Here is a 13698-nt window from a genome sequence, read left to right as displayed (position 1 = left end):
GCCCTGACCAGGGCACACAGGAGAAGGGACCATTTGCTTCTCCACCCCTCCCCCTCTCCTTCCTCTCTGTCTCTCTCTTCCCCTCCTGCAGCCGAGGCTCCACTGGAGCAAAGTTGGCCCGGACGCTGAGGATGGTTCCATGGCCTCTGCCTCAGGCGCTAGAATGGCTCTTGTCACAACAGAGCAAAGCCCCAGATGGGCAGAGCATCGCCCCCTGGTGGGCATACCTGGTGGATCCTGGTCGGGCGCATGCGGGAGTCTGTCTGACCGCATGCGGGAGTCTGTCTGACTGTCTCCTCGTTTCCAACTTCAGAAAAATACAAAAAAAAAAAAAAATACTGGACCTGATAAATGAATTCAGCAAGGTGGCAGGATATAAAATTAATACTCAGAAATCAGAGGCATTTCTATACACCAACAATGAACTGTCAGAAAGTGAAATTAAGGAAACAATCCCCTTCACTATTGTAACAAAAAAAATAAAGTACCTAGGAGTAAATTTAACTTAGGAGATTAAAAACTTGTACCTGGAAAATTATAAAACATTGATAAAAGAAATCAAGGAAGATACAAACAAGTAGAAGCATATACTGTGTTCATGGATAAGAAGAATAAATATCAGTACAATGTCTATATTACCCAAAGCAATTTATAAATTTATTGTAATTCCTATTAAAATACCAATGACATACTTCAAAGACATAGACCACATATTCTAAAAATTTATATGGAACCATAAAAGAACACGAATAACTTCAGCAATCTTGAAAAAGAAAAAGAAAGTGGGAAGTATCACACTTCCTAATATCAAGTTATACTACAAGGTCATTGTACTCAAAACAGCTTGGTACTGGAATAAGAACAGGCATATAGGTCAATGGAATAGATCAGAGAACCCAGAAATAAACCCACACCTTTATGGACAATTGATATTTGACAAAGGAGGTAAGAGAATACAATGGAGTAAAGACAGTCTCTTTAACAAATGGTGTTGGGGAAATTGGATAGCTACCTGCAAAAAACTGAAACTAGACCACCAACTTATACCATTCACAAAAATAAACTCAAAATAGATAAAAGACTTAAATGTAAGTTGTGAAATCATAGGCGTCTTAGAAGAAAACATAGGCAGTAAGCTCTCTGACATCTCTTGCAGGAATATATTTGCTGATTTATCTCTACGGGCAAGTGAAATAAAAGACAGGATAAATAAATGGGACTACATCAAACTAAAAAGTTTTTGTACAGCTAAAGACGATATTTACAGAATAAAAAGACAAACCACACAATGGGAGAACATATTCGACAATATATCTGATAAGGGGTTAATAACCAAAATTTGTAAAGAACTTGTAAAACTCAACACCAGGAAGATAAACAATTCAATCAAAAAATGGGCAAAAGAAATGAATAGACACTTCTCCAAAGAGGACATACAGATGGCCGATAGAGGAAAAAATGTTCAATATCACTAATCATTAAGAAATGCAAATTAAAACCACAATGAGATATCACCTCACATCGGTCAGAATGGTGCTCATTAACAAAACAACACATAATAGATGCTGGCGAGTACGTGGAGAAAGGGAACCCTCCTGCACTGCTGGTGGGAATGCAGACTGGTGCAGCCACTGTGGAAAACAGTATGGGGACTCATACTGAAAACAGTATGTTTAAAAAATTAAACACGGAACTGCCTTTTGACCCAGCCATCCCACTTTTAGGAATATATTCCAAGAACACTATATATCACTGATTCAAAAAGGAAATGCACCCCCATGTTTATGGCAGCATTGTTCACAATAACAAAGATCTGGAAACAGCCCAAGTGTCCATCAGTGGACTAGTGGATTAAAAAGCCATGGTACATATACAAAATGGAATACTATGGGGCCATGAAAAAGAAGGAAATATTACCTTTGCAACAACATGGATGGACCTGGAAACTATAATGTTAAGTGAAATAAGCCAGGCAGAGAAAGAAAAATATCATATGACCTCACTCATTTGAGGAATCCAAGGAACAATGTGAACTGAGGAACAAAATTAAACCTGAAGGGAAGGGGGAGGGCACTATTAGAGGGGGGCAAAGGAGATGTTGAGGGGAATACGGGGGGATGGATTTGGGGTGACACTAGAATCTATGTAAACACAATAAATTACATAAAAATATAAAATTAAAAATAAAAGTAGAAAAGTAAAGTCACTCACAGCTTAGTTAGCAATAGAAAGAAACTTTCTACTTTTTTACAAAAGACAGTAGAATGGAAATGTGGTGGACTTTCCTTGCTTTGGTCATACCTGAGCACTCTTTTTCTTTTGTTTATAGATTAGAGACCTAAAACCAAAAGAAGAGGAGAAGATTAAGAAACCAGAGGTAAAGCGTACTGGAGATTGTCTCTTATTTGTTTTCCAGTGACCAACTATCTATCTAAAATGGTTTCATTGTAGTCCTGTCTAGGACAAAAAGTTCACATCAAAATAATTACTAGCTTATTGAAAATACCAAGAAAAGGACCAAAAACAATAGCAAAAACACACATCTATATACACAAAAAAGCAGCCTCAGCTAAAAAAGTTAAATCATGTGTTATAAATGACTAGGCTATAGTAATAATTGCTAAATTTTTTGAACATGTGCTACCAGTATATGTGAATATATTTACTTTTAAATAATAAATACACTGATATCCAAATGAATGCCCCTTAAAACCAAACAAAATTTTAAACACATAAATATTTTAATACTTTCACCATTAATCTTTAATGACATAATGTCACTAAATATAGTTAATTAGTTTTGAAAATTTTTATTTTATATTAATGGTATATTATCTGGAAAAGATACCTTGCAAAGAGCAACATACACAAACACATAGAGAGAGGTTCATCATTAACGATAGTAGTTGTAATCTGTTTCAAACAGCCTAATTATGGGGCAGGACTGGCCTCCTGTCTTGACTGATCAGCTTTTCATGGTTTTTAATACCATGATGTGGCTGATGAACAGCTTCTACTGGGGTTCTACCATTTTCTTATTCATTGATGTTGCATTTTGACATTATTTTCACCAACAGTAATTTCACTGTAAGAATGTCTAAGCCACTTGTCTGTTTGTGATGATTATGTTAAAGATTATGTTAGCTAACACTAGCTCATATGCTCCAGATCCATAATGTTTCTTTATCAAATGCATATATATGATCCTCTGTCTTAAAACAAAAACGCTCTTAACCCCATCCCCCCCTCCAGTATCACCCCATTTCTCCATGCCCCTTTACATCTAAACTCTGAAAAATGTCCTGTGCTCAATTTCTCTTTATCCATTCTTTCTTGAACCCACTCAGGCTTGAGGTCCTACCATTTCACCAAAATTACCTTTGTCAAGGTTACCATCCTACTGGAGATGTATTAGACACAACTGCTGATGGCGCCTTCCTTCTCTTTGTCTTTGTGCCACCATTTTCTGTTTATTTGTCTGTTATTTCACTGGCCACATCTTCTCATCTCCTCTGTTAAATCTTCAACATTTGCCCAACCTCTGAATGTTGGAGGTCTCACCCCCTGCAATGCCATTATATTTCATTCACAGAATAAGCCAGTCTTTAACAGTGATGGCGAACCTTTTTATAAAAACCGCCCATTTTTGCAGGCTGGTCAACCTCCCGCCCACTAGTGGGCGTTCCAGCTTTCATGGTGGGCTGTAGGGTAGTGGAGCAACCAAACAGCTCTGTGATTGGCCCAGGTTGACCAGCACTGTAAAAGTGGGCAGTTTTTATAAAAATGTTTGCTGTCACGGGCCTAGAAAGTTCTATCAGGGGTTGTCAAACCTTTTATAAAAAACGCCCACTTTTGCAGTACTGGTCAATCTAGTCCCTACGGCCCACTAGTGGGCGGTCCAGTTTTCATGGTGGGCCAATCGCAGCGCCGTTTGTTTGCGAGGTAGGGACCAGGTTGACCAGCACTACAAAAGTGGGCGGTTTTTATAAAAAGTTTGACGACCCCTGTACATGATCAATTGCTGACCCTTCCAATACTCTGACCTCCTATCTTCCTCTTCTCCCTCCAGCCACTTACTTCCCTCCAGCCACACTGGTCCCCCAAACCAAGTGCACACCACACAGCACATGTGCTTCTACCCCACAGCTTTTCCCCTAGCTGTTTCCTCTGACCACAACACTTCACCTTTAGGTATCTGCATGACTTGCTCACTCTCAGGTTTCTGCTCTAAGGTAAACGTCTCCCCAAAGTCTTCCCTGACAACACTATACAAAAGAGCAATCCTCCCCACCTCTCTCCACCATCTCCATCTCTCCCACCCTGCATAGCATTTGTCATACTATGTATTTATTATTTATTCATGTTTGTCTGCTTCTCCTACTAGAAATGTAAAGTCTTTGACTTTGGACTGTTCACAGTTGTAGCCCCAGGAGTTAGAACAGTACCTTGCATATAGTGGGTTCTCAATAAATATTGAATGAGTATGTTATGAATGTAGGCACAAGTGCCAATCCATATTTAAATATTAGTAACAATTATTTTCTTCCTACTTTTCCAATAAAACTTGCAAATTAATCAAGTTTCTTTTATTGTACCCACTGGATTATCTTTACACTTCCAGGGTATATACAACCGTATTGGTCAACAGGAATGATTTCCAGTCTTTGGGGAGCATAAGAAACTGTATGGAGCCTGATCAGGCAGTGGCACAGTGGATAGAACTTAGGACTGGGATGTGAAGGACCCAGGTTTGAAACTCCGAGGTCACTAGCTTGAGTGCGGGTTCACCAGCTTAAGCGTGGGATCACTGGCTTGAGTTTGGGGTCATAGACATACATGATCCCATGGTTGCTAGCTTGAGCACAAAGGTTGCTGGCTTAAGCCCAAGGTCGCTGGCTTGAACAAGGGGTCACTCGCTCTGCTGGAGCTCTTCGGTTGAGGCACAAATGAGAAAGCAATCAATGAACAACTAAGGAGCCACAACAAAGAATTGATGCTTCTCATCTCTCTCCCTTCCTGTCTGTCTGTCCCGATCTGTCCCTCTTTCTGACTCTCTCTTTCTCTCTGTAAAAAAAAAAAAAAAAAAAAAAAAAAAAAGAATCAGTCAGCTCTTACACACAATGATTTAGGTTCCATGCTTCCTAGACAAGTGGTTCTCAAGGTTTTGGATTATGGAGACTATATTTAGATATCCAGTCTCTATTAGTCAGTATTGGCTAGGGTATGCAGCAGTATAAAAACAATCTCCAAATCCCAGTGGCTTAACAACAACAAAAGTTCATTTTTGTTCATGGGGATTGTACTGAGTCTGAGTGACTCTCCAGAAAAAGTATCCTCCATGTATTGGCCCAGCATTCTTGGCTGCTTTGATTCTACAGTATCTCTGCAACACATGTATCCTGGCGAGGCAAGAGAAAGTTGGATCACTAAGCACTGGTAATTATGTTTCTACCTGAAACCAATGCATATTACTTCAGCTTATATTTTATTGGCCAAAACAAGTCACCACCATGTTCAATCTCAAGAAGAAAATGCAATTTTCTCATTTGCCTAGAAATAGAGTAAAATAAGATTCTAATAAACAGTATTAATGTCTACAACAAATATAAACATTTAAAAAACACTTAGATCTACCACCCTTCATCAACAGCACACATAGTAGTGGTTGTTATTTTAGTATCTGTTATTGTGGGAAGGAAGTGACACAGTTAAATCAGTGAAGATTTAAATAATTTTGCTTATTAATCTTAATAGTGTCTACATATATTGGAAAGATAGGTATACATCAATGCATCAGGCATAGTTTATTTCTGTCTTCCAGCAAAGTGTACAAATGCATTTGCAAATCCCTTTAGTAACATCCTCAAATATAATGTTTTAAACTGTGTGTAAAAATACCTCGGACAACTGATATTTGACGAAGGAGATAAGAGCATACATTGGAGTAAAGACAGCCTCTTCAACAAAGGGTGTTGGGAAACTTGGACAGCTACCTGCAAAAAAATGAAACTAGACCAGCAACTTACACCATTCACAAAATAAACTCAAAATGGATAAAAGACTTAAATGTAAGTCATGAAACCATAAGCATCTTAGAAGAAAAAGGCAGTAAGCTCTCTGACATCTCTCGCAGCAATATATTTGCTGATTTATCTCCACGGGCAAGGGAAATAAAAGACAGGATAAACAAATGAGACTATATCAAACCAAAAAGCTTTTGCACAGTATGGACAATAAAAATAGAATAAAAAAACAAACCACACAATGGGAGTACATATTGGACAATATGTTTGATAAGGGGTTAATAACCAAAATTTATAAAGAACTTGTAAAACTCAACACCAGGAAGATAAACAATTCAATCAAAAAATGGGAAAAAGAAATGAATAGACACTTCTCCAAAGAGGTCATACAGATGACCAATAAGCATATGAAAAAGTACTCAACACCACTAATCATTAGAGAAATGCAAATTAAAACCACAATGAGATTTCACCTCATATCAGTCAGAATGGCGCTCATTAACAAAACAACACAGAATAAGTACTGGCGAGGATGTGAAGAAAAGGGAACCCCCCTGCACTGCTGGTGGTAATGCAGAGTGGTGTAGCCACTGTGGAAAACAATATGGAGATTCCTCAAAAAATTAAAAATGGAACTGCCTTTTGACCCAGCTATCACACTGTTAGAAATATACCCCAAGAACACCATAGCACTGTTCCAAAAGGAGAAATGTGCCCCCATGTTTATGGCAGCATTGTTCACAATAGTGAAGATCTAGAAACAGCCCAAGTGTCCGTCAGTGGACGAGTGGATTAAAAAGCAGTGTTACATATATACAATGGAATACTATGTGGCCATAGAAAAGAAGGAAATATTACCTTTTGCGACAACATGGATGGACCTGGAAATTATTATGTTAAGTGAAATAAGCCAGGCAGAAAAAAAATATATCATATGAGCTCACTCATTTGAGGAATCCAAAGAACAATGTGAACTGAGAAATGGAATTGAGACAGGGGAGGGATCAAAGGGACCAGAGGAAAAGAAGACAGAGGGAAAGGGGATGATAGGATGGGATAAACCTGAAGGGAAGGGGGAGGGCGCTATGGGGAGGGGGGCAAAGGAGATGTTGAGGGGAATACGGGGGAGGGGGGATGCATTTGGGACACTAGAATCTATGTAAACATAATCAATTAAAATCAATAAAAAAAAACAAACCTTAGGCTTACTGTCCCCAGCCATGCCCCACAATCATCTTTATTTCTCTTTCGATTATTGTCAGCAGCCACTGTGTTGGTATTAGTCATTGCCATCAAACTAATGTTTAAAATGATAATATTGTTATAAAATTGATTCCAACTTACAACAACAAAGTATAGAAACAGACAATGATTGATTTCTAAGGCAATCTTCTCCATAATGCTCTGATTACATCTTTTCGGATTCCCTCCTCAACTTTATTTCAACAATTTTGCATTTTCTTAAAGCTTCAATCTATCCTAGTCTGTTAGAATATCAACTTTAGCCTATACTGATGAAATCTCTATCTCAACAACAAAATTTATCTCTATTCTGTGTCCTTTTATGCTACTATCCCATTCATTTCTTTCTCTTTCAAAGCCTAACACTTAATCTTTTCTCTGATAGCCATAACATTCTTTTTCATTATTTTTATCAAATAAATTCATGTATAGTATATATCATAGTTTACAAAGGCAAGCAATGCCATAAGGCTTAAACCTATGGTGATATTGAAAATGTTTAATAATTGACTGGGCATAGATAATATCACCAACCAATTATCCTTGCTTATAACATAAAATGCTGCTATCATACCTTTCCTCACTCTTGGTTCTGTCTGTGCTTCTCTGTCCAGTGACAACCACTTCCAAAGCTTTGCTGTTTTTTTTGTTTGTTTGTTTTTTGGGTTTTTTTACTATTTATATCAGATTTCTTAATAACATGTTCATAAACCTATTTCTTTTAACCAACCCCTTGTTTGTTTACTTTTATATTTGTTTGTTGTTTTTTAAGGATAAAGGTGGAAATCAAGTTGTTTTCTCCTTGCACACGTTTAAAATACCACTCTTTCAACATAAGGGAGACACACAGAAGAGTGACAGTCTCTGCTGGCAGGGCACTTACAATACTGTCAGTAGGCAGATATAGGAGCTAAGTAACTATAAAATTTCAACTCCACTACCTGGTACATTGAACCAGGAAAAGTATGTATGTAACTGGTTGATTTCATTCTAGATCAGCGTGTCAAAAGCCAGTGTAGTGAATGACAAATTTGCCCAATTTTCTTGTTTTTATGGCTAGTTAATAAAGCTTATTGAAAAGCATATTGGATAAGATGACTTTCATAGCTTTGCAATTTTTTTATGGCTTCATAATAGCACATAAAGATTGCTTGACTTGTTTCTGCCCCACATTGCTGTCACCACAGCTGGAGAGAGAGGGGGCTCTCAGTGCTTGGGGCTGGGGATGCCCATTCTCCAGAGGGGGTGACTAGGACACAGAGAGAGGGCTGGCTTTCCAGAACCGACGTTTGACCCAGTTGGCTTGTCCCCAGCCCTTATCATATTTCTCTGGATCCCTGCAGGTCTAGTTGGCTTTTCTCCTGTTTGATCCATCTCCAGAAAGATCTTAAACTACAAATTCACTTCCCAGCTTAAAGTCCTTCAGTGGCTCCCTCAGGACCTGCTCACTTATCCCTCCCCCCCACCACCACCTCTCACTCTGTTCTGGGTCTCAAGCACACTGTTCTTTCCCTCAGTCCTGCCTGGAGGACCTACCCACCACCCCTCTGTCAGCAGCCTCCTCGGCACCCTCAGCCCAGACTCAGCCCCTCAGCCTCAGACTCAGCCCAGACATCAGCTCTTCCAGGAAATGGTCCCAAGTCTGCTAGTCAGCCAGGGACCCAGAACACTGTCCTAATGGCAACCTGGCCCATGTGTATCAGAAATTCACCAGTCAGGCTTGTCTGTCTCCCTTCAGGTTAGTGTGCTCATTAGGAGTGCAACTTTTATTTTCCTTTTTATTGAATTTATTGGGGTGACAGTTAGTAATTACTCAGGTTTAGGTGCACAGTTCTACAACACATCATCTGTGCACTGTATTGTGTGTTCACCCCCCCAAGTCAAGTCTCCATCCATCACCATTCCTCCCCTACACCCTTGCCCTACCCCAGGCCATCAACAAGGACAGGGAATTTCACTCCTCCTGCCTGAGGCTGCTCCCTGGCATAGAGTGCTGCTTACTGACTCATTTATTGAATTAACTGATAAATGAGCTAATGATCAGTCTTGCAAGCTTCGGATGCACATTTCCCTTTCTTACATAGTATCTCCAGAGACATGTCCTTCAGGCACCTCAGACTCAACAGGTCTCAAACTGAATTCATAATGCTCTAAATTAACTTAATATCTATTTTGATTAATGTCATTACACATCCTTACTATCACTCAACCTCAACACCTAAAATCCAACCTCAACTCCTACATGGAATAAGTAGTCCAATCTCACTGCTTTTGCTTGCTCAAATGTCTTTCCAAACTTTCCTTGTGCTTATTCCTGCTGCCTCTTCCTCCCCAGATTTCTGGCCAATGACTACCCAATTTGAAGCACACACACTGCCTGCACGTCCATCAGTTGAGACTGCTCACAATTCCCTAAATACAGTCTGCACCATCCTTCCTGGGTTCTGCTAGCACCAGCTCTTCCTCCTCTTACTCAACTGCTACCACCCCCATAGGGCCTTTTAAACTCCTCCATGAAAAACTTATTTTTCCACTCCAGGAGCACTGTGCTTAATTGTACCACTGCCAAATCACTTAGTACAGTCTGCCTCGTACTCATATCTCAGTTATGTGTGTTTCTATCTTCTCGTCTAGATACCAAGCCCTTGGAAGACAAAGCCCATGTCATATTCATCTTGGAAGAATTTTGCACACAGTCAGAGTTTAACAAAGAGTTTTGGATTTATTAATAGATTTAATCAATTTCATTCATCAATTCATTCCCCAAGACAATATTTAGTATCATATTTGTTACTCCTTAACATGACTGGAGATATTGATTTCTTTGAAGACAGAATTTTATGCCGTCTTTAGGATAATAATAGCTCTCATTGATTTCATGCCTAGTACCTGTCAAACATTATATGCATAGCATTTCTAATCCTTGTGATAACCTTGCAAAATAGAAAAGCTCGTCCCCATTTTACAGATAAGGAAACTCACATTAACGAGGGTAACTTGCCCAAGACCAGATGACTGTAAATGTTAAAGCCAGGGTTAGAAACCAGGTTTATCTAATTCTGAAAAAAACCAAACCACATCCCCTTACCTGTACTGCACGGTTAGCGAGTGTGTTTTCTTCCTTTCCTTCACTTATTCATCTCCGAGAAGAAGATTTGGGTTTATTGCTAAGTTAATATTTATTTTGTGTTTTTAGGTAACTTCAACATTAGACACATCTCAAAACGATCTGGTGGACAAAAAATGCTTAACTAAAAACTATACACATCTCTCTTGCAAAAAAGTCTTCTGCCAACCATGGCAGAAATGCATCGAAGGGACCTGTATTTGTAAACTCCCTTATCAGTGCCCAAGGAATGGTACTACGGTGTGTTCGACTAATGGGAAAAGCTACCCGACTTACTGTCAGCAAAAGAGTTTCGAATGTCTTCGTCCAGGGGCCAAGTTTTTAAATCGTGGAGCATGTACAGCTAATGGTAGGAAAAGCCTAATTTATTGTACAGTATAAGAAAGAAATTGTCTATCTATTAGAAAATACTTTTCCTATGAAATGGTATGATAATTCAAAATTCTCTCTAATCTCAATAGTAATTTGGGTGATAACTAAAGAAATCAGGGGCACCAGAATGTAGCCAGAGCCTTTGGACTTGAGGCCAGTCCTCCCTTCAGTGCCCATGCGATGCTTTGCCACCCAACCTTTCAGAATTGTCCCCACCCTCACTTCTACTTAGCTAAAGGGTCATTAACTTGGTTCAGAACCCAGTGAAAAAGTCTTTGCATGAGATTGGTATTGATATGGAGCCCCCCTGTGGGCCTCCAACCCCAATAATTTCTTCTGCCATTCATCCCACCAACCCCTATCCCTCTCCCAGCTCCAGCCCCACTGGCCCTGACCCAAGGGGAGCCCAGGCCGCTGCTGACGTAGGACCTAGCAAACTGGGCACATCAGATGAGAGAGCTTGTCTACAAGTACCTAAGGTAGTAAGGAGGCTAATATGTGGGTTAGTGGGGTGATGAAGATTAAGGATCTCACTGTAGGTCAGATTTCATTGCAAACCTCTCCAAACCTTACCTGGGTTATTGACAAACTGTGTGACCTCTCTGGGCCCCAGTTCCCACATTTGCAAGATGTGAAAATAGTAATTCTTAACTCGTAGACTCTTGTGGAAATTATATAAAAATGATGTATGTAAAGCTCTTCACACAGTTTTGGCACAAAGAAAGTGCTCATGAAATTTTACTTGACAGCAAATCTCAGGCTTATTGTCTTCTAATGTCAATTATCACTGGCACTTGATGAATTTACAGAGGAATGCTGAACTCTTTTTTTTTTTTTAAGGCATCATGAGATACAACAGCTCACAGCTGCCTAAATATTTTTGTGGTGCTGAGCTAAGATGTTGAGGTGCTGTGGAAAGGAGCAAGAAAGCTCCCTGTTTGAGCCGTCTTTATGACCTGTTGGAGAGGAAGAAAGCAACAGCAGAGATTATTTCATCAGTGTCAGATTTTTGTTCCCTTGAGGCATTAAATGCCTTAAATATATAAGACTACACAAACTTTTCTTACATTTTTATTATTTGTTTGGCACGTTCTTAAGAGCACAGACTTTGGAGTGAGATTGATATAGTACGAAGATTTTTATAATTTTTCATCTCCTGGTATATATAAACTACTAAAATTCTGTGGCATGCCAATGTAATTTTTGCCTGACAAAAAAAAAATAGGTATAATTTTGATTCAGTCACACCACATGGCTATTGTTGTGTTGGCTGTTGCCATTTTTTTATTTGAAAATCTAAGGGAAAAGAGTTCAGTGCCTCTGACTAAATAGGTATTGCATGTTTAAAAAATTTTTATAGCACACTGGTTGAAAATCATTTATATAGTAAGTTCAGATTCCTGGCATTACCACTTGAGCAAGTAACTTAACTTCATGTATAAATGGAGGAACTTACCATATTTTCCCATGTATGAGATGCACATTTTTCCATAAAATCTGGGGTCTAAAAACTGGGTGTGTCTTATACAGTGGTTGTAGATTTTTTTTACTTGCATTTCCTGCTTTTTCGTGCTTGTTTTTGCACTCATTGTTGAAGACAGTGATTCATCATCAGACACAGATGAGAACAAGCTAATGGATGGGAGTTTTGACAGTGATAAGGAGTTGTAAGGATTTTATGATGAATAAAACTTGAGTTCGCCTGATCAGGCAGTGGCGCAGTGGATAGAGCACGGATTGGGACATGGAGGACCCAGGTTCAAAACCCCAGGGTCACCGGCTTGAGTGAGGGCTCACCAGTTTGAGCCCAAAGGTTGTTGGCTTGAAGCCCAAAGTCACTGGCTTGAGCAAGGGGTCACTTACTCTACTATAGCCCCCCGCCATCAGGGCATATATGAAAAAGCAATCAATGAACAAGCAATCAACGAACAACTAGGATGCCACAACCAAGAGTTGATGCTTCTCATCTCTCTCCCTTCCTGTCTGTCTGTCCCTATCTTTCCTTCTCTCTATTTCTGTAAAAATAAAACAAAAAAACAAAAACAAAGAGTTCAATAACTTTATGTAATACATTGTTTTTCAAATTTCGGGCCCCAAAATTAAGGTGTGTGTTATACATGGGAGCGTCTTATACATGGGGAAACACGGTAGGTTCCTCATGCGTAAAATTGTCAATAAATATCAGTCTAATCTTCACAGGGCTGATATGAGGATTCTGTGATAGTCTATGTAACTTGGCAGTACAGCCACTGACACATAATAAACCCTCATAAAATAATTGTTACTTGTTAAAATCTTCATGGTATTTAAAATTAACTTGAAATTATGTATTTTATTATTTTAAAGAGGAGCAAAGTGAATTCCTAAATGTTGCTCATTCTTTTGGTTCTATTTTAGGAAGATTTAATGTGTCCTTGAAGTATGGAAATAGAGATTCAGAAGGAATTGTTGAAGTAAAACTTGTAAACCAAGATAAGAAAATGTTCATATGTGATAACCGCTGGAGCATAACGCAGGCCAATGTGGCCTGCCTTGACCTTGGATTTCAACAGTGAGTGTGCCTCTAGCAGGGGATTTTCTCAGAGTTGATTTTCTTGTTTCAACTGTTTGTTTTTTGAATACCTAATCTTTCTGTGCCTCAATTTCCTCATATGCAACCTGAGAACATTAACTGCCTGTCTCAATTCAGCATTGTTATGAGGATTAAAGGTGCTCATGATTGACTAGCACTTAGAACGTTGCTGAGCACAGAGCAACTGGAAGTTGCAAATTCTTTGCTGATTTGGAGAGCTGCAAAAATATTCAGTACTGTTTGTCGCTATTCATCTATAATTATGTCCACTTTTCATACGCAATATCATTTACTTTTGCCTTTTCTCTTTTTAACCTTGCATAGATTTGTCTATTTGAGTAGTGTTTTTTGTTTGTTTTTTC

The 13698-nt window shown here is 39.0% G+C and overlaps 1 protein-coding gene across 3 annotated transcripts in view; it reads left to right on the top strand.

Moving 5' to 3' along the window:
- CFI (complement factor I) overlaps window positions 1–13698 on the top strand; it is an 85583-nt gene that overhangs the window by 24864 nt on the left and 47021 nt on the right. For 2 of the 3 annotated variants that reach the window (XM_066384803.1, XM_066384802.1), the window contains exons 2-4: window positions 2330–2377; window positions 10462–10741; window positions 13162–13315. In XM_066384803.1, coding sequence (XP_066240900.1) covers window positions 2330–2377; window positions 10462–10741; window positions 13162–13315 — 482 coding nt within the window. The remainder of the gene's footprint in view (window positions 1–2329; window positions 2378–10461; window positions 10742–13161; window positions 13316–13698) is intronic. The other variant, XM_066384804.1, reaches the window with a different exon arrangement.

Source organism: Saccopteryx leptura, chromosome 5, assembly GCF_036850995.1.
Source record: "Saccopteryx leptura isolate mSacLep1 chromosome 5, mSacLep1_pri_phased_curated, whole genome shotgun sequence".
Taxonomy (NCBI): Eukaryota; Metazoa; Chordata; class Mammalia; order Chiroptera; family Emballonuridae; genus Saccopteryx; species Saccopteryx leptura.
Note: the sequence above shows the minus strand (reverse complement) of the source record. Positions and strands in the feature narration are given on the sequence as shown.